Source organism: Pimephales promelas, chromosome 4 (assembly GCF_988280905.1).
Source record: "Pimephales promelas chromosome 4, fPimPro1.hap1.1, whole genome shotgun sequence".
Lineage (NCBI taxonomy): Eukaryota > Metazoa > Chordata > Actinopteri > Cypriniformes > Leuciscidae > Pimephales > Pimephales promelas.
The window spans coordinates 20,882,121-20,901,227 of NC_142772.1; the positions used below are offsets into that span (position 1 = coordinate 20,882,121).

The window sequence follows — 19,107 nt, forward strand, 5'->3', positions numbered from 1 at the left end:
GACGCAAGTCATGTTTACTGTAGCGAGCAGGACGAGTGAGGGCCGCGGGAGAACGAAGCAAGTCATGTTTACTGTAGCGAGCAGGACGAGTGAGGGCCGCGGGAGAACGATGCAAGTCATGTTTACTGTAGCGAGCAGGACGAGTGAGAGCCGTGGGAGAACGACGCAAGTCATGTTTACTGTAACGAGCAGGACGAGTGAGGGCCGCGGGAGAACAGCGCGAGTCGTGTTTACTGTAACGAACAGGACGAGTGAGGGCCGCGGGAGAACAGCGCGAGTCGTGTTTACTGTAACGAGCAGGACGAGTGAGGGCCGCGGGAGAACAGCGCGAGTCGTGTTTACTGTAACGAACAGGACGAGTGAGGGCCGCGGGAGAACAGCGCGAGTCGTGTTTACTGTAACGAGCAGGACGAGTGAGGGCCGCGGGACAACAGCGCGAGTCGTGTTTACTGTAACGAGCAGGACGAGTGAGGGCCACGGGAGAACAGCGCGAGTCGTGTTTACTGTAATGAGCAGGACGAGTGAGGGCCGTGGGAGAACGACGCAAGTTATGTTTACTGTAGCGAGCAGGACGAGTGAGGGCTGCGAGAGAACAACGCGAGTCGTGTTTACTGTAATGAGCAGGACGAGTGAGGGCCGCGGGAGAACAGCGCGAGTCGTGTTTACTGTAACGAGCAGGACGAGTGAGGGCCGTGGGAGAACGACGCAAGTCATGTTTACTGTAGCGAGCAGGACGAGTGAGGGCTGCGAGAGAACAGCGCGAGTCGTGTTTACTGTAATGAGCACGACGAGTGAGGGCCGTGGGAGAACGACGCAAGTCATGTTTACTGTAACGAGCAGGACGAGTGAGGGCCGCGGGAGAACGACGCGAGTCGTGTTTACTGTAGTGAGCAGGACGAGTGAGGGCCGCGGGAGAACGACACAAGTCATGTTTACTGTAGCGAGCGGGACGAGTGAGGGCCGCGGGAGAACGACGCAAGTCATGTTTACTGTAGCGAGCAGGACGAGTGAGGGCCGCGGGAGAACGATGCAAGTCATGTTTACTGTAACGAGCAGGACGAGTGAGGGCCGCGGGAGAACGATGCAAGTCATGTTTACTGTAACGAGCAGGACGAGTGAGGGCCGCGGGAGAACGACGCAAGTCATTTTTACTGTAGTGAGCAGGACGAGTGAGGGCCGCGGGAGAACAGCGCGAGTCGTGTTTACTGTAACGAGCAGGACGAGTGAGGGCCGCGGGAGAACAGCGCGAGTCGTGTTTACTGTAACGAGCAGGACGAGTGAGGGCCGCGGGAGAACGACGCAAGTCATTTTTTACTGTAGTGAGCAGGACGAGTGAGGGCCGCGGGAGAACAGCGCGAGTCGTGTTTACTGTAACGAACAGGACGAGTGAGGGCCGCGGGAGAACAGCGCGAGTCGTGTTTACTGTAACGAGCAGGACGAGTGAGGGCCGCGGGAGAACGACGCAAGTCATTTTTTACTGTAGTGAGCAGGACGAGTGAGGGCCGCGGGAGAACAGCGCGAGTCGTGTTTACTGTAACGAACAGGACGAGTGAGGGCCGCGGGAGAACAGCGCGAGTCGTGTTTACTGTAACGAGCAGGACGAGTGAGGGCCGTGGGAGAACGACGCAAGTCATGTTTACTGTAACGAGCAGGACGAGTGAGGGCCGCGGAAGAACGATCGTGTTTACTGTAACGAGCAGGACGAGTGAGGGCCGCGGGAGAACAACGCGAGTCGTGTCTACTGTAACGAGCAGGACTAGTAAGGGCCGCGGGAGAACAGTGTGAGTCGTGTTTACTGTAATGAGCAGGACTAGTGAGGGCCACGGTATTCTAATACAAAGCTTATTGCTAAATCCTGAAGTATCCCTTTAAGCCCCCTACACACAGCGACAAAGTGACAAGATCCCATTCATTTCAATGGAGCGCTGACGACTTCCGGCAACACAAGCGACAGTGACCGTTGATGACAGAATGTGGGCGTGTCAAGCAACACGAGACACGAGAAAAGTTCAGAAATTTCAACTTTATGCAAATGAGAAGTGATTTTTGTGAGCGACAACCAATAGGACTTTGAGTGGAGAAGACTTTTAATGGAGCTCATGTCACCGTCTCGAGTGCAGGCAAGACAGAAGAGTTCAAAGGTGATTTCCCAGTTTTATATGATTTGAAACATACATGGACATGGATATAATAAAACGATGCATGGAAAAGAAAATGTCAACAGTCTCAGTGAATTTAATTCAAATATTAGGGATAAATATCCCAGAGTGAGCTCATGAGGGAGCCTTTTATGCATGCGCTGTGACAAGTCGTGGTGGGAAAGCTCTTCTCTCGCTTGATTATATTCTTTAGAGATTAGAATTGAGCGTCTGCACCTCACAATTTTAACCCTGAATTGTCATGGCAGCATCTGCCGCTTCCTCCTGAATGAAGTTATTTTGTGGATGTCTATTTCTAAAGGTTTACCGTATATGTGGAAAGAGTTGAGGAAGATGTTATGAAATAAACCTTCTCTGCCCACATACAATTCTGTGAGCATTCATTTCTTCAGTATTTCCACATCAGAGGTGTTGTGGCCAAAATGGTCGAGATGGATAGCAGGTTTGATTCTCAATACAGGCAGGAAACGACTTAAGCAAGGCACCTAACCCCCAATTGCTCCCCGGGTGCCACGGTGAATGGCTGCTGACTGCTTCAGGAGTGTGACTTCAAGTGTGTTTGTGTGAGTGTGTGTGTTTGCAGTAACTTGGATGGGTTAAATGCAGTGGAAAAATTCTTAGTATAGGTTACTACCGTATACTTGGCCTTTACGTCACGTCACTTCACTTGATATGTCAAAATCATAGAAACATTACCGTTGATAGCCCTAAAAAAAAGCAAAAAATAATCTTCCCCTAAAACTGTTGTATTGTGTGCTTACAAATAATTTTTATTGCTATTACAAATTTTAATTGCAAAATTATATAACACTGCTTACTTCACATAACAAAACAAATGTAATTAGCATAACATTTTTTAATTCTGGCAGGACATTCCCTGTAAATTCTAAATAGCAGCAGGAAATTCATAAGGAAAACTGCAACACTTCGAACATATACCAAATATCTATCCATTTTGTAACTGACTACTAAGGCGATGACATCACTTCCACCAAAGCATGTATTATCACAGATAGCATACAGCCCAAATGATATGAAAAACAAAAGAGAACTAATTTCCAAAAAATAACCAATATTTAAGTGTCAAATGTTAACTGAATGAACTTATCAGATATTTGACAATCCACAGAACCATCTCTAGTGCTCTAGGAACCAGAGAAATCTTGAGTGGCACATAGAGTCCAATGCTCTGGTGATGAAGAATCTTCGATATAGTCCACTGTAACATCACTGTCTAGGCAGCTGGAGGTGTCTGATCCCTCACTCTCTTGATCGTGGACCGGAGAGGGACCCTGGCTACAGAAGTCCTGTCCTTGATTTCTCACAAGACACAGTACATTGCTGCAAGTCTGAGGTGATGGTTCCACTGGGAAATGAGGACACACAACACCGCAATTCAGACTGAGCTGCACATTTTCATTCATATTTAGATTATAACCAGTGTTAGCGAGTAACGGAATACATGTAACGGGCGGTGTTACATAATCAGGATACAAAAATCTGGTAACTGTTATATGTTACAGTTACATCAAAAAACAAAAAAAATCAGATTACAGTTACGTTTTAAAAAAAATGGAAATATTATCAGGATTAAAATGGTTTTACTTTGTATTTGTTATATCTGTGGAGACTGTGAATAATCAGGCGGCCCAAGTAATACAAAAATAACATTCCAATTCATTGTGGTGGGTCGCGGGCCAATGAGAAATAAATCATGAATGATTTCAATTTAATAAAGACAGAACTCTCATTTACGGTAAAACGCAACGATCGTGCACCATTCTTTTACATTTGTTTTCAACAACAATGTATATCGTTATAAATTTTGTTGTGTTGTGCACTACTGGGCCACTGTAGCCATCACCTCCAAGTGGTCATTATATAAAACACAAGACAAAAAAATTACATTATTTATTAATTTAATAGCTTTCTAAAAATATATACAAGCTAAACAGAGATGATTCTGATAAGAATGTTTTCCAACATAAGGATGAAAATATTAATGTTTAAAGATAATTTTTTTTATCAGACACTAATTTGCAGACTCTCATTAAGCTATGCAGTTTAAGCAGCAATAGAGGCAAAACAGATCAGAGAGAAATTTAGAAAAGGAGAATTGAAAACATAAAAGGAAAGAAAAGTACTGTAGGAGCATTTTGCGCAAATAGTTAACCAGGACGAATCCAGTGATGGATATGTGATTATGTCTAAGGTCCTGTTTACACGAGAAAGCTCTCGAGTGAAAACGTAAAAATATTTTATCGGATGTGCCTTTCGTTTACACTACTTTTAAAGTAATCCTGTACTGGACTATAATATACATGTATCCCTAAATGACAAAGAGTGTTAGACAACCAAGCCTCAACTCAGGCTAAACTTGTGTGTACCCATCACAGGTCACGCAGTGCGCCAACATATTGTGCAGTAGCACCTTGGGGTGAAACGAATTTGAGTAACGGCTTGTGCTCTTTTCCTTTTTCTGTTCCTTTATTTCTTTCCTCGTTATTGTTTCTCTTTTTACTTCAGTCTGTACAATCTAATAAACAGCAAAAATGCCAAAAAAAGGAGTAACCGTTTTTGATTATTTGTTTCCTCAAGGTAACATTTAAACTAACATTTTCTCTAAAGCTTATTTTGTCTTATACATGTGGTCTAAGGACATAAGGGACTCATTTTAGTAAATAAAGCTGTTGGCAGCAGAGCTTGGGTAAAACATGGCTCAATTTGAAAATGGTGTTGCTTGCTAATGCGCAGTTTTAGTATTGTCAACTAAATATGAGAGATACTGAGGTAGATTTTGTCACTCATTTGGTACAAAAAAATACTTTCTTTTTTGTATATGAGTCGCTCTTGCTGTTCACATGAAAATCAAATTATTAAAAAATAAAAAAATAATAAAAATAGTCATTGCCTTACACCACGAGGATAAATTTTACATTTGACACCCTTTTAAAAACTCATCTGTCAGCTCATTGGTACATTCAGCTCTCCAGCACCAGCACTAATAATTCCACACTACCTAAACATATTAAAGGGGTCATGAACTGGCTTTTTAAATTTTATTATATTGTTATCTGAGGTCAACTTATGACGTTTGCTTAGTTTTGCATTCAAAAACATCAAAATGAATAAGTAATAGGCTATTTTGTACCCTAGTTTTGAGCCTAGCTGAAAAACGCTTGGTTTTTATGGGCGTCTCGCACTGAAGACTTGGAAGTAAACGCCCACTGCTGTGAGTGGATAACAGTTTTGCATATTATTATTAGTTTCAACTCACCCATCGATGCACTTGTTTTGAAAACGTCCAATGTTGTAAAATGGCAACCGGAATGATTCGCCCATACATGTTCGACCCAGAGTCCGTGTGTTGCACCATTCCTGTCAGATCCAATTTAGACGGCACCGTTCTTTAATCTTAAAGGAGCATTTCACCCATTGCAACATTAATCTTTATTGAAAGTGGATCATATATGTAGTCGAAATGTAAAATAATTTTTTAATTTGGTGCCCTCTTGACCAAGAAAAGACAGAAAATAACCAAGGGGCACCAATATATGAAAAAACTACATGTCCCACAATGCAGAGTTCAGCAAGCCACACCCACTAATCCGGAACAGCCTGTCTATGGGAACAGCGCAAACAGAGAATTCACTCTTCCGTCTACAAGGCTAATATTAGCTGTCACCGGAGTTTGAGATTCATTTCACACAAAATGTCTAGTTGGCTGTGGCGAGCAGGGCGATCGAGGGCGAGGGATGTAACTTAAGAGGACGGCGCTCTGCGCGAGGCCGGTGGCGTGAGTTATAACAGAGACTGATAATGAAAGACACCTGTGAAGCACGTGCCGGTCTTGCGTCTCTCACGGAGAAACGAAAGCATAAAACGGGGAGCGACGACGGCAGATCGAGAGAGAAACAGGCCTGATTTTATGTTGTGTTTTGTTTCTGTTGTGTGTAACATTACAGCAGCCACCAATGAGGGGCTGCTGGCTTATACTTTCGTTTTGTATTTGTTCATTTTACTATTAAAATGCTTAAATGTTCGCCGGTTCCTGACTCCTTCTTTCCACAACAACAAACCCTGTTAACCTTACATTGGCAAACTCATTAGTGAATTACTCCTCATTTGTATTTATTCCTGTTTGGTGAATTACTGCATGATACCTGGATGTTTAGTCAGGCAAAACTATCACAACACAATCTGGTGTCTCGTCTGATTCAGAGAAATTGCCATCGTTGAAATTCTCTGCAGCAGACGGACTCTATCTGTGTCCGTAGGCCTTAGCACGCAGCGAGAGTACAGGCAACAGCAATCCGCCCAGCGCCAGAGTCAGTGCGGGGTCCTCGACCGCGTCAGGCCGCCGCCTCGGCGTCTCCTGCTCCTCCATCAGCCTCAGCTGCTCTAGACTATACTGCGACTCGTAAAGATAACCACCAACTTCGGATTCGAGCAGCAGAATTTCAAAATCCTCTTCTTCCATATCATGTTTAGTTTCTTCCATCATTGTCATAACTTACTATCTCCACAGTGCTTGTGAGGCCCCGTCCACACTACTGCGTTTTCGTTTAAAAACGGAGACCTTTTGCTACGTTTGCACCTCCCGTCCACACTAAAATGGGAAAAACGAAGACCTAAAACGGAGAAGTTTAGAAACGCTGCAGCTGCGTTTTGCGTTTTGAATCTCCGGAGGGCGTTTTAGTGTGGACGAGACAAAATGGAAAACTTCAGAAACGCTGACGCAGAGGCTGACGCTTGGCTCTATGATTGGGTGTTATCAGTCATGACGTTTCCTTCCCTGATTCGTCATTCGTGATCCGCGTTTTCAGTCATTTTAATGTGGACGGAGATCGTTTCTAATACGCAGATAAAACGCTGGTGTGGACGGAGATCGTATTCGTTTTAATTTTCCGTTTTTAAACGAAAACGCAGTAGTGTGGACGGGGCCTTAGCTTAGCTTCCAAACAAGATGGCGGATATTGATTTCAGTTTCTGCAAGTGAAGTCCCACCCACTGATCTGTAATAGGCCTGTCACCCTACAGGTCCACCTGTGGGTCCAACACCCTGGAATAATAATGAACTAATGTATGTAGTTCTAAAGATTTTAATGAAATATGACTTCCTGTTTATCGTGACGCAAAATGACGATTTTTACGTCACGATAAGCAGGAAGTAAAACACTTAAATCCTTATTTCTCCCATCTCAGGGGAAACTAAGGGACTAAACCATGACCATTCAAAAATATGACTGTGTTTCTAAAGATACAAAGCTTAATGCAAATGGGTGAAGTGACCCTTTAATCGGTCAGCAAATCCAGTCTTGTTTACAAAACAATCCTCAGTGAAATGAAGCGAACAGACGGACAATGTTCTCTTACGAGAGGTTCTCTCGTATTGCGTAAGCTAGCTTACGCTACGGGAAAGATTCATCTTTCTAAGAAGTTGAAGCCCAAAAATTATTCCATAATTTGTATCCATTGTCAACGGAGTTCCGCTGCAGCAGACCATGAGTGGGCTAGCTAGCAGCTCATTGGTTTGCTCAGAGAGAACTGCTTAAGCCTATGGGAGAGCCGGGCTGAACTCGCAACCAATGAGAAGCAGGCACGCTCTCATTGTATCAGAGCCCGCCAGAAAGGGCGTGGCTAGAGAGTATAAATTCGGCTCTCTCAGGCTGTTAAGTTGATTATTTCATCCTTCAGCGAGCTACAAGCTTCTGCTGTTTGAGAAGAAGTCGAGGCACCTTCTAGCGAGCTCCGGAAGAAGCCGGCCGTCTTCACCACCTTCAGCCGCCCTGCAAGCTAGCGCCATCTGACGACGTGTATCCTTTCCTCTTCCTGCTAAAAGAGCTCGAGCGTCTTTTTAAAGATGCCTCGAAATTTCTGTGGTTCTTGCCACGCTCCACTCGTGGACGGAGATCGCCATGTCATCTGCGCCCTCTGCCTCGGATTGGAGCACGCAGAGCTTGCCCTCGCTGACGGAGGATGCGACCACTGTGAGGACCTGCCATTATCATCCCTGCGGGCACGACTTCAGGCCGTCAAGACCGCTCCCGCGCAGCCTCTCACTTCGCCGCGGAAGAAGAAACGCTGCTCCCAGAGGCCGCCGGAGCCCACAATCATGTGTTTACCCATACACACAAGCACCACAAGTCCCGTGTCTCTCACATAGCCCATCCCCACAGAGCGGGCACAGCCCGCTCTAGTATCAGAGAACATAAGCATGACCACGAGCCTGTGCGCGTGTTCCCTCTCTGCTTGCTCTGTCTCACGGCCCATAAACTCCTCTCTGAGTGTAAGTCCCGTTGACGCATACAGTTTAAGCGTGCCCACACCCCGCGTCCAGCCCGCTCTGTGCAGCAATCAGGGCGATATAGCCATCCAACCGATAAAACCGTTTTTTCTGACTGCTCTGTCCTCAGTAAAACATGTGGGGGACCATCACGTGCTCTCGTCTAGCGCTGCGTGTCTTGAGTTTGGACCTAATGACTCTGTTGTCATTCTCAAACCTAGGCATGGCTATGTGCCTAAAGCGATTGGTACCCCGTTCAGGGCTCAGGTTATCTCTATCGGCTCTGCCCGCACTTTCACAACCGGTTCGCCACTTGTGCTTCCCTTATGTGCTTATGTAATACACAATCACGGGCCCGCTTTGCTGGCTTATCACTTCACATTCACTCCTCTCATAAGGGTCCCCCGGATCCCCCCCAGGGACTCATTAGTGGACACAGCGCGCACGGCGTTGACCAGGTGTTCCCGTAGCGTAAGCTAGCTTACGCAATACGAGAGAACCTCTCGTAAGAGAACGAATCGGTTACCTAACGTAACCTCGGTTCTCTAGATGAGGGAAAGAGTATTGCGTTCCTGGCCGTGCTTGCGCTACTAGCGTTTTCGCTCTGAAAAAATCAACTTAACAGCCTGAGAGAGCCGAATTTATACTCTCTAGCCACGCCCTTTTTGGCAGGCTCTGACGCAATGAGAGCGTGCCTGCTTTTCATTGGTCGCGAGTTCAGCCCGGCTCTCCCATTGGCTTAAGCAGTTCTCTCTGAGCGAACCAATGAGCTGCTAGCTAGCCCGCTCATGGTCTGCTGCAGCAGAACTGCGTTGACAATGGATACAAATTATGGAATAATTTTTTGGCTTCAACTTCTCAGAAAAGATTAATCTTTCCCGTAGTGTAAGCTAGCTTGCGCAATACTCGTTCCCTCATCTAGAGAGAACCGAGTTAACGTTAGGTAACCGATTCATTTTAACTCATCAGCTGGAACGTCATTAAAAATAAAGTTTATACATGCAGTCCTATTGGAATCCAGAGGAAGCATATAGCGACTGTCTCCTTCCAGAACCAGGCACTGCAAAATATTCTGTATTGCTCTGTAGCTCGATCCGGTTTGTAATCACAAGGTAGGCCTATGTTATTTAGCTATGCGTGTAGTGCGCTGAATCGGTGGGCGGGGCTAAACTGGACGTGTTGAAGTAGGCGTTTATCTTCTGCGGGGGTGGTGTTTTATCCTCTTCCCACATAGTTCCCCACTTTGAAAAACAAGTTGTTTGCTGAGGCTGGTGTCAATAAAAGCTTTTATTGGACCAACAAGGACTTATTCAGTTCTGAAACTTACAGGATGTTCTTATAATATGATGACCTCAGAGATGTCAAAAGCTCAAGGAAAATTTGATTTCTCAGTTCATCACCCCTTTAAATGGAAATCAGATTCATATCAGATGAAAGAAATTATCTGATATATCTTAAAAGGCAATATTTGTCCTAATTTAAAATGGCAAACTTAAACTAACATAGAAAATAGATTTTGAACGTATGTGTATTTCACCGTCGGGTAATTTTGCGATCATCACAGTGACTAGATGATACTCTTGAAGGGTGCACATTTACCCCAATTAAATATTGCATGAGACATATCTAGTTCCCAAAACCCTTGACTAATATAGAAAAGAACCTTTGAAAGGGGCCTTAAACATCTTGGATGGATCACAGTTTGGTTGTTCTCTGCTTGGATCAGGAATGGGTTCAGCTTCACAAGACTGCAGGCTGCTTTCATGCTCACTTGTATCAGCAGTTCCTTCGACAGCAGATTTCTGAAGAGGAGCTCTTGTGTCCTCAAAATTAAATGAAACAAAAGTAACTGATCAGTAAACCGATCATGTAATGCTCAGTTACAGCGGATATTTTATTTAATGATGTATCACATTTGACTTACTGTGACGGAGTTATGGTTGATTATTTTGCTCATATTTGGATTCAATGGCAAATTAGTGGCTATGGGTGGATTTTCAGCTATCCCAAAAATAATAAATAAATAAATAAATAAACAATAACATTTTTTTTTGTATAGTAGGAAAAATCTGATTTGTATATTTAAATAGGATACAAACCTGTACAAGTGTTTATTTTAGGCTTTTGCAGGTATTTCTCCAACAGTATGTCCAAAGATCTGTCTGTGGTCATGTCCATAGGAGTCTTCCCTCTGTCACACTTTGATAATAGATTAGCACCATTCTTCAGAAGTAGATCTACTATCTGTAAGCATATGTATTCATTATAATAACTATAACAGTCTGTATTTCATAGGCATATTTTTATTAATAATAATTAACCATTAAATACAATTAACACACCTTGTAATACTGAAAGTGTATTGCATCATGTAAAGGTGTAATTCCATTATCTCCTCTGCAGTTGACTAGGGCTCCAGCTTCAAGTAAAATTTCTGTCAAGTCATAGTTATTTCTGTACACTGCCTCATGAAGCGGAGTCCAACCTAACAATGAAGTTGAGAAATGTTGGTCCACAATGCCATCAGGTGGAAATATGTGCTAACTTCAACCATTTGTGTACAACCAGGGTGTCAAAAAAGCTTGTGGGAGGATTTGAGGAAAAAAGTGATATCCTTTCCACCTTATTTTGCAATGCAGATGTAAGCAATTTTTTTGTGATTGAGCGAAATTCAGATTTGTAAGCAGCTATGGGAAATTAACAAGAACAAGGGCTATCAAACTGTGGGTCACACAAAAATCGCTGCAAAAGATGCTTTCCAACAAGTTTTATTGTAGTTTTTGTACAACTCCATTGACATGTATTGTATGTTCTGTGATGTACGGTATTACTCTGCCGCCGGAAACGAAAATGGGGTTGTTTGTATTCTTTCTGTAGTCTAATATCGCGTAATATGAATGGCGACTGCAGAAAGCAAAAGCTGAATCTGAAAAAAGAGGATGGTAACCACTACTACTGCTGACACTATGTGTACATTCTGTGAGTGAGATCTCTCTATGAGCGGGTTAAAAACATGCGGAACAGCCCCTACTACTGGCTGTAGTCTTCATCCTCTGAAAGGCAAAAAATTCTTAAAAAATGGCGAATTTTTGCATCATCAGAGGATTTTTTTTCCAGACAAAAAAACAAACAAACAAAAAAACATAAATCTCTCGTCTCAGGGGGATATGAGGGTGGAAAGCATGGTAATTCGAAAATAGTACAGGTTTTCTACTAATACAAAGCTTAATGCTAAATCCTGAAGTATCCCTTTTAGTATACTACATAAAATGAACTTGAAGTATACTTCTTTTTCGTAAGGGAAAAACAGTTTAGTCTAGGGCTGCGCGATATACTGTTGCGATATAACGTTGAATCGATATCACGATATTGGTTAATGCGATTTGTGAATCGCAAATGCTGCGATTTAATTATATGAATATATGCGCTAGCTGCGTGTTTTATAGTGAAGTGCGTGTGTGCGACACTGGAAGCCTCGCACATTCAACTTAAAAATGTCTGCACTAAGGGTGGGCAATATGTCAGTACACACCAGTAGAAATTTGTCAACCGATAGAGATTTTGGACTCTATATTGCGGTCATGCTCATGTGATGTTGCTGTGTAACAGAGTTACAAAAGCTTATCGTTTGCATGCGTTTTTAAGTACTGCTTATATGTGCATGCTTTCAGAAAGACTGTTATCATAACAACCTTATTCAAAGCAAAAATAATTATATTGTGATATATACCATTATTGTGAAATAAATTGACTCATATTGAGAATTTGGTCATATCGCCCACCTCTAGGCAGCTCTTACTCTTACTTTAAAAAAAGGTTGATAGAGAAATTAACAATTTTATATATTTTAAATATCCTCCAACATGTCGTACCTGCATAATCCGTTACATTCACGTCACAATCATCAACTGTGAGTAAGTCTTTGACGTCTTGAATGTTTTCCCGCATCACAGCAAAATGCAGCTTTGTCTCTCCAAATCGATTCCGCTTGTGAATGCTTTTGAGTGATAGGGATGTCCCTGTCTTTCGTTTTATAATGCCTTTGCCATGGAAACCTAAGGGCAGGGATGTGGAAAGTACTCAAAAATTAAGTGAAAGTACAAATACTCAGTGAAACTTTTACTCAATTTAAAGTAAAAAAGTACAACTTTAACCTGGAATATAAAGTAGAAGTATCCAATCAAAAGAATGAGAAAGGAGATTCTTGTTTCATCATATTGAAAATGTGCATACAAATAAATTGGCGAAAATCAATCAAAACGCCATGGCACAGGTCAAAAACAATTAAATTGCAGCACAGTGGAACACAAAAAATCCAGCCCTCATTGGGATGCAGCCAATATACTACATAGACAGCTAATGGCTATATCAAAACGTAAAAATATTTTTGAGGGGTGAAAAAACAACTTGGCTACCTCAATATGCTTCCTCAGATTTGATGGCGAAGAAATTTGATAGCCAGAAATTTCCCTAATGAAAGTTATAACTGTAGCTGAAACGCATCTGCTTGATGCGCAAAAACAAAAGATCATTGGTTCTTGCACGTCCGATGCACACGTTTGAGCTTCCGTTTACCATATTTAATGTGCATAAGATGGAAGAAAATAAAATGCAAAAATGCAAGTTGAGATAAAATTGTAAGGCAGGGTTGCCAACTCTCACGCATCTGGCGTGACACTCGCGCATTCAGCCTCAATCTCACGGTCTCACGCTCAACAAAGAAATCTCACGCTAAATTAGACATAAAAAATTTTAAAGAAAAATCGCGGGAAAAGATGACACCGACAGACTAGACAGAGAAGTTTACATTTGATATGGAACGTTTCGGCGCTTTTAAATGTGACAGATCGCAGTAGCGCGTCAGTTCAAACGGCACGTGATACAGTTGCCTAGGCTACAACACCCACAGGGCACGAGCAAAATACTGTATCTGGTAATCTCCCGCTTTATATTAAACAAACTGTCAACACTGGCTTTTGCGATGCACAGAGAGACGCTGCGCTGCCTATGACTTTGAACGTGAGTTGAGAGTGTACATTTGCACTACGTCCCTGTGTTTTTAGCAAAAAAGATACCTCTAACTTAATATCTGCAGTGGCGCAGGGCGAGAGCATGAGGTGGTTGAAAGCAATTTTTGACGCGTTCGACCAGAGTTCGAATCCGCCTTTTGCCGAACTCCCTCTTCTCCCTTTTCCCAACACCGAAACCGTGATATGATATTGTGCCTTTATAATACAGCACAAGACTGTAATTAAGTAGCCTATATAGCCATTCAGTTTCTGCTGCGTGATTTAAAGAAAAGTGCGCACTGATCTGATGTTTTCTCCAAAATAAAAGCTCAAGGGTTTTCTTGCAAGTGAAGAAATTAGGAGAAAACTATTGTAATTTTCCTATACAATAGTGTAAGTAAAATATACTTTTGAAATATTAATTTTCATTTATAGAGTACATTTATAGGCTAGACCTATATGGATTTTACGTAACAGGAATAATTATATAAATCATTATTACATTATTATAATAATCGTTTGGCATCCTAAAACAGACTGAGACTATATATCATAACTAAAAAGATGCTCTTGAATGTCCAGGTACAAGTTGATGTTTTTACTTTGTTCAATGTTACAGTTCATGGGTTGAAGCCGGTTAAAGCTCTTAATTTTGAGCTCTCAAAGTGCACCAGATTGATGCATTTAACCTTAAAATGTACAAAATTTTCTTGCGGGGGAGCATGCCCCCGAACCCCCCTAGAGTGACAGAGGTCTCAACATAGTTTTACAAAATCATATGGGACAGAACAATAATTTATGAACTTTACTCCCAAAACAATTTTTTAAATCATTCAAAATTGTTACCCTAATGCCATTAAAATCGGACAAACTATATATTTGGCCTACAAGACATTGTGCCTAGGGGACATTGTGTCCTACAAGATATTGTGACGACCCAAGCAGTGTTAAAGTTAATGAGATAATTAAGTGAATAATTGAGTGATAATTGAGCATTATTGAAGACACCTAACAAGCAGAATCACTGAAGGAGAAAACCGTAATTGTAAGTCACCATTATGGTGGTCAGTGTTCACTTTATTTGGACTCTTGACCCTTAAATCATTAACTTTATATTTTGTTTGGCTGCTGTACATGAGATATAACAGCCAGATGTGAATAAATAGAAAAGGTAAAACCATCAGGTGTCTTCAAATATACTCAATCGTCACTCATCTCATTAACTGTAACACTGCTTCAGTGTTCATTTAACACTCTGCTCAGAGTTTATATAATTCACACTTTCAGTGTTAATTTAATACTGGGGATTTTGATGTGTAATCCATATGAATTGAGCTCTAAAGTCCAAATTTTCTGAAGAGACTCGATTGCTTTACATGATGAATATGTTGAATTTAGGCTTTCATTCACATATCACATTCATCAACTCAAGCATCAGTTGTGATAAACGGAAGTTCGAGCATGTTTGCTTGACGTGCGAGAACCAATGAGATTCATTCTTGTTTGTTACGGAGCATGTTTGAGCTTCGCAAGAACTACTGAGGTTTGGTTGAGCTTCTGTTTTGTCCGCTGATTAATCTTTCATTGTGAATAAAAGCTTAAATTAATCTGTACATTCATATTTCTATACAAAATCAACAAGAACACATACTGTAATGTTACCTGTCGACAAATGTAGCTTAATTTTAGTGGTCAGATTTGAGCACTTGCCTGGACTGACGAGGGGTTTAGTGAGTAATGTCTGGTTTTCATGTGTAGGTGCATTAAACCCTTCATTGTACTCTTTAGTCTTTGGATTCTCCTTCAGTGACCTGTACATAAACAGAAATATAAAGTTTACAAACAGTCATATTGAAATAGAGCATATAGATGTGATCGGTATAGAGTAGCTGAAATAAATAAATAACATACAGTAGGGTCAAATTATCAGCATAACAATTACAGTGAAAAGTTGGATTAGACCATGAAGTTCTAAAGACTATCTTTAATTTTGTACCATCACCATTTTGACCATCACCATTTTGTAAAAGAAAGAACAAATGACTTGTCATTGTAAACAATGACATAATAATTTGTCACAGCACTTTCTTTATTTGTTTATACTATAGAGTGCCGAAGTTATCACGTCACTTTGTAAAAAACAGCAGAACTTTTCTCTACATTCTTATCCTGAGATTTTTACAGAGTCGAGTCATGTGTGTTGAACATCATAGAAGTCACAATGTTACAATCTGTTAGTTTTGATTGTAGGACAAAACTAGTTCCTAAAACCTTTTTGTGCTATTTTCAACTTCTGGGTTTAAATTCGTCTTTGTTTCGTTTTCTTGAACTATGCTACATCGATGACTCATCTGTGTCTAATAATTATTCATGAGACTGTGTGTCCTTATCCCATGAGAAAACACCCTGCTTAATTATTCATGACAGCACAAGTTGAGTTCCTATGACAGGAGCTTCGAACAGTGAATCTCATACAGTAAGTGAGAGATACTTTATTATTGGATCAAAAATTAGTGTTTGATTTTGCTTTGTAAGAGATTCTGCAGTGCATTAAGTTCTCTTCAATAGATCCTGAGTCTTCAACCTAAACGCGATTCATCCACACTGTTAGTTAGGGCTGTCAAACGATTAATCGCATCCAAAATAAAAGTTTGTGTTTACATAATATATGTGGGTGCACTGTGTTTAATTATTATATATAAATACACACACATGCTTGTATATATATTTAAGAAATATTTTCATGTATATACTGTATATAGATTTATATAAAATTTATATTATATATAAATATAAATATTTTATATATAAATAATATTTTTTTCTTAAATATACACGCATGTGTGTGTATTTATATATATACAAAAGAATTATGCACAGTGCACCCACATATATTATGTAAACACAAACTTTTATTTTGGATGCGATTAATTGTTTGACAGCTATACTGTTAGTGTTACTGTTTTTTGCGGCTCTTTAAAGGTACATTATGTAGGAATTTTTCACCATAAGAGGGCGCAGTTACCAACAATAACAAATGCGAAGCCTGATGACGCTATGAGGGAGAGTTGAACGATGGGAGATGTCGTTTTCACCATCCAGAGATGTTTATTAAATGATGTACAGATATCATTAAAACCTTTTCATTTATGGAGTCAGATGAAATAACTAGAAAATACTTAAGAGAAAATGTATTGCATTTGACCCACAATACTTTGCCATGAGAAAAGACAGATCACGCGAGAAACTTTCTTTGTATAATAATTGGATACTCTCATTGAATCAATATAGACCGGCTTAGTGTCATGTCTATTAAGTTGGCTGGCATGGCACAATTTGTTTTTATGCTTCAGAACTTCCGTTATGGGAGCACTGTGAGCATTGATGATCCCTTGTTTTTTCAGTGCGTTGTGGGACTTTTTAAGGGAGCAAAAGTTGAAGTGCCTTGACTGCTGAACTAGGGAGCTGATTGAGACGCACCCCTAGAAGTTTTCCCATCATGACATTTCTTTGTTTTACAATGTTAATAATGTGAAAGCTTTATTTATCTTCAGGTTTAAATGAGATTTTAAACCTCAAATTTTCAGTATGGTTTAAGACCCTGCTATGTTTTAGCAATCGACAATACGAAAGTTAATAATCAGTGAATTCCATATTGCATATTCAAAAATCAAGATTGACCTTTGTTGAGTGTTAAGTAGTTGTGTACTCTTCATTGTGGCCAATGGTTCAGTTTTATTTCCGATATTCTTAGCACTTATTCTCAATGAACGTCTCAAAGAAGGTCCAGGCTCCAGGTGAGAAGCATCAGAGTTGCTGCCATGTGTGGGAATGGGACTCACCACTAGGGGGCAGAAGTTACATAAGAATTAGTCACAAAGCAGGAGTATGAAGTATGAACTGCTCATAGAATCACTGAAACCATGAAGCAGGGTGGATCATTTGTTTAGCTGACAGTCAACTCGTTTTAAAATTATATAGTTAACAATATTGAATTCTTCATTTGCAAGGCACTACATTTTTTTTTTTTTTTTGGGGGGGGGGGGGGGTCTCATGGGACTTGTTTAAACTTTACATTTTCAGTCGTTGTACATCGACTGGGTTACCTTCACTGTTTTCCCTTTCTGGAGAAATTTCTTCTTCATTAAGTATAGCTTGAACTCTGATAAACAGAAAAAAAGTCTAATTATTATTCAGTGAATTTTAAATTTGAGTGTGTATTTTTACAAGTCTAAAAACAAGGTGTACAAACCTTACAAGATTTGCTGGTTGAACCATGGTGCCATTTGTCTGCTCATTATAAAATAAAATAAAAAGAATTCAACACATATAATGTAAATTCAATTGCAGTGGTGCAGATTTGATTAGGATAGTATAATGTAATCTAATGTTAAGTTACCTTTTCTGTAGTAAATGGCTTTCTGCTCTGTCTGGTGGAACACTGCATGCCAATCTGAGGAGAAATCTCTGTAAACCAAAGAGATTAACGTTACTTAAACTTCAGCCTCAACTGTACAGTTGTTGGTAACTTAATAGTTAGTGGTGCTTAGAGTCAATGATTAGCTACAGTGACTCGAATCTTTTGAATCGGGACAGCACAACCATACGTTATAATATGATAATAACAGATAACACTCACGCATCATAGTTAAGTTTTGCAAGGGTAAAAAGCACCACTAAAATTTCTTCAGAAATGTATACATTTAGTTTAAAACTTTGATATTTGCAGTATCAAAATCGAAAATGACATTTCTCAAGAAACTAACTTAGCTGAGTTCGATTATTAAGTTAACGTTAACGTAACATGATCATACCTTCACTCAGGGCTCCAGGAGAGACGATGGGGGACGATAACTGATATCCAGTCAACATTAACCTACAATAATATATTAATCAGTCTTTACCATTGCAAATCTCGAATTTTCGCTACATTTTTTGGTCAAAAAAACTGAACTGAAGACGTTAATCAGATGACCTGCTGAGGTAAAAGCTCTCGTCTACTTCACCACTGTCGTCATCGGTCGCGATGGTCTCATCCTGGTTTAAATCCATATTTGTTTGCATTAAACAATACGACACATGGCGCTTAACAGAGTAACGCCTGAGCTTTTTATGAATATTCGGCAAAGATTTCTATGAAGGTTTGTTATTTCTGTTGATGATTGGCGCCAAATTTCTCCTTTAATCTGATTGGTCAAAATCAAGATCGCGACGAGCTCTTTAATATTGTTTTTCTTCTTTCATTTTTTTTTTTTTTTACAGTCTATTGAACAAAACACACATGAAAAATAATGTTGTAAGTTATATAAAGAGATTAGAAATCCTACAATAATATATTAATATATTGATATCAAAATATTATTGTAGAATAAAATACTGAATACTAATTATTGAATAATTAATTTATTCATTCAGCTAAATGAATAAATGTACGTTACTCAGCCAGAGTCAAAATCCAGGCAAACTTGGTTTAGTTCTAAGAAGAGTTTATTATGTAGAGGGACTTGGTTCTAAAGTCCAGCGGCAACTGGCAATTTTAATGCATAAAAATGAGTAAGTATTTGCAGGCCAAACTACTATAGCTAACTACTTACATAAACCATTTGTGTAATATTTGCACATTTAAATGTAAACAAACGTATATTCCAGAACT

General features: G+C 40.4%; 1 protein-coding gene across 1 annotated transcript; it reads right to left on the reverse strand.

Moving 5' to 3' along the window:
• Positions 1-2,909: 2,909 nt before the first annotated feature.
• Positions 2,910-18,678, reverse strand: ankrd31 (ankyrin repeat domain 31). The gene is made up of 13 exons (XM_089130694.1): positions 18,430-18,678; positions 18,269-18,330; positions 17,854-17,921; positions 17,707-17,744; positions 17,561-17,616; positions 17,136-17,298; positions 15,165-15,265; positions 12,318-12,500; positions 10,788-10,930; positions 10,545-10,689; positions 10,370-10,446; positions 10,109-10,268; positions 2,910-3,525 (listed from the first exon to the last, which is right to left on the reverse strand). Exons 1-13 carry the CDS (start codon positions 18,516-18,518, stop codon positions 3,305-3,307), a joined length of 1,506 nt encoding a protein of 501 aa, XP_088986820.1. The 5' UTR covers positions 18,519-18,678; the 3' UTR covers positions 2,910-3,304.
• Positions 18,679-19,107: the final 429 nt, after the last annotated feature.

Coding starts and splice junctions, on each gene's coding strand:
- ankrd31 (XM_089130694.1), bottom strand. CDS start 18,518: ATGCAAACAAATATGGATTTAAACCAGGATGAGACCATCGCGACCGAT. Junction 10,690..10,787: donor TACACTTTCAGTATTACAAG/GTGTGTTAATTG, acceptor ATATGCTTACAG/ATAGTAGATCTACTTCTGAA. Junction 10,269..10,369: donor TCAACCATAACTCCGTCACA/GTAAGTCAAATG, acceptor TTTAATTTTGAG/GACACAAGAGCTCCTCTTCA.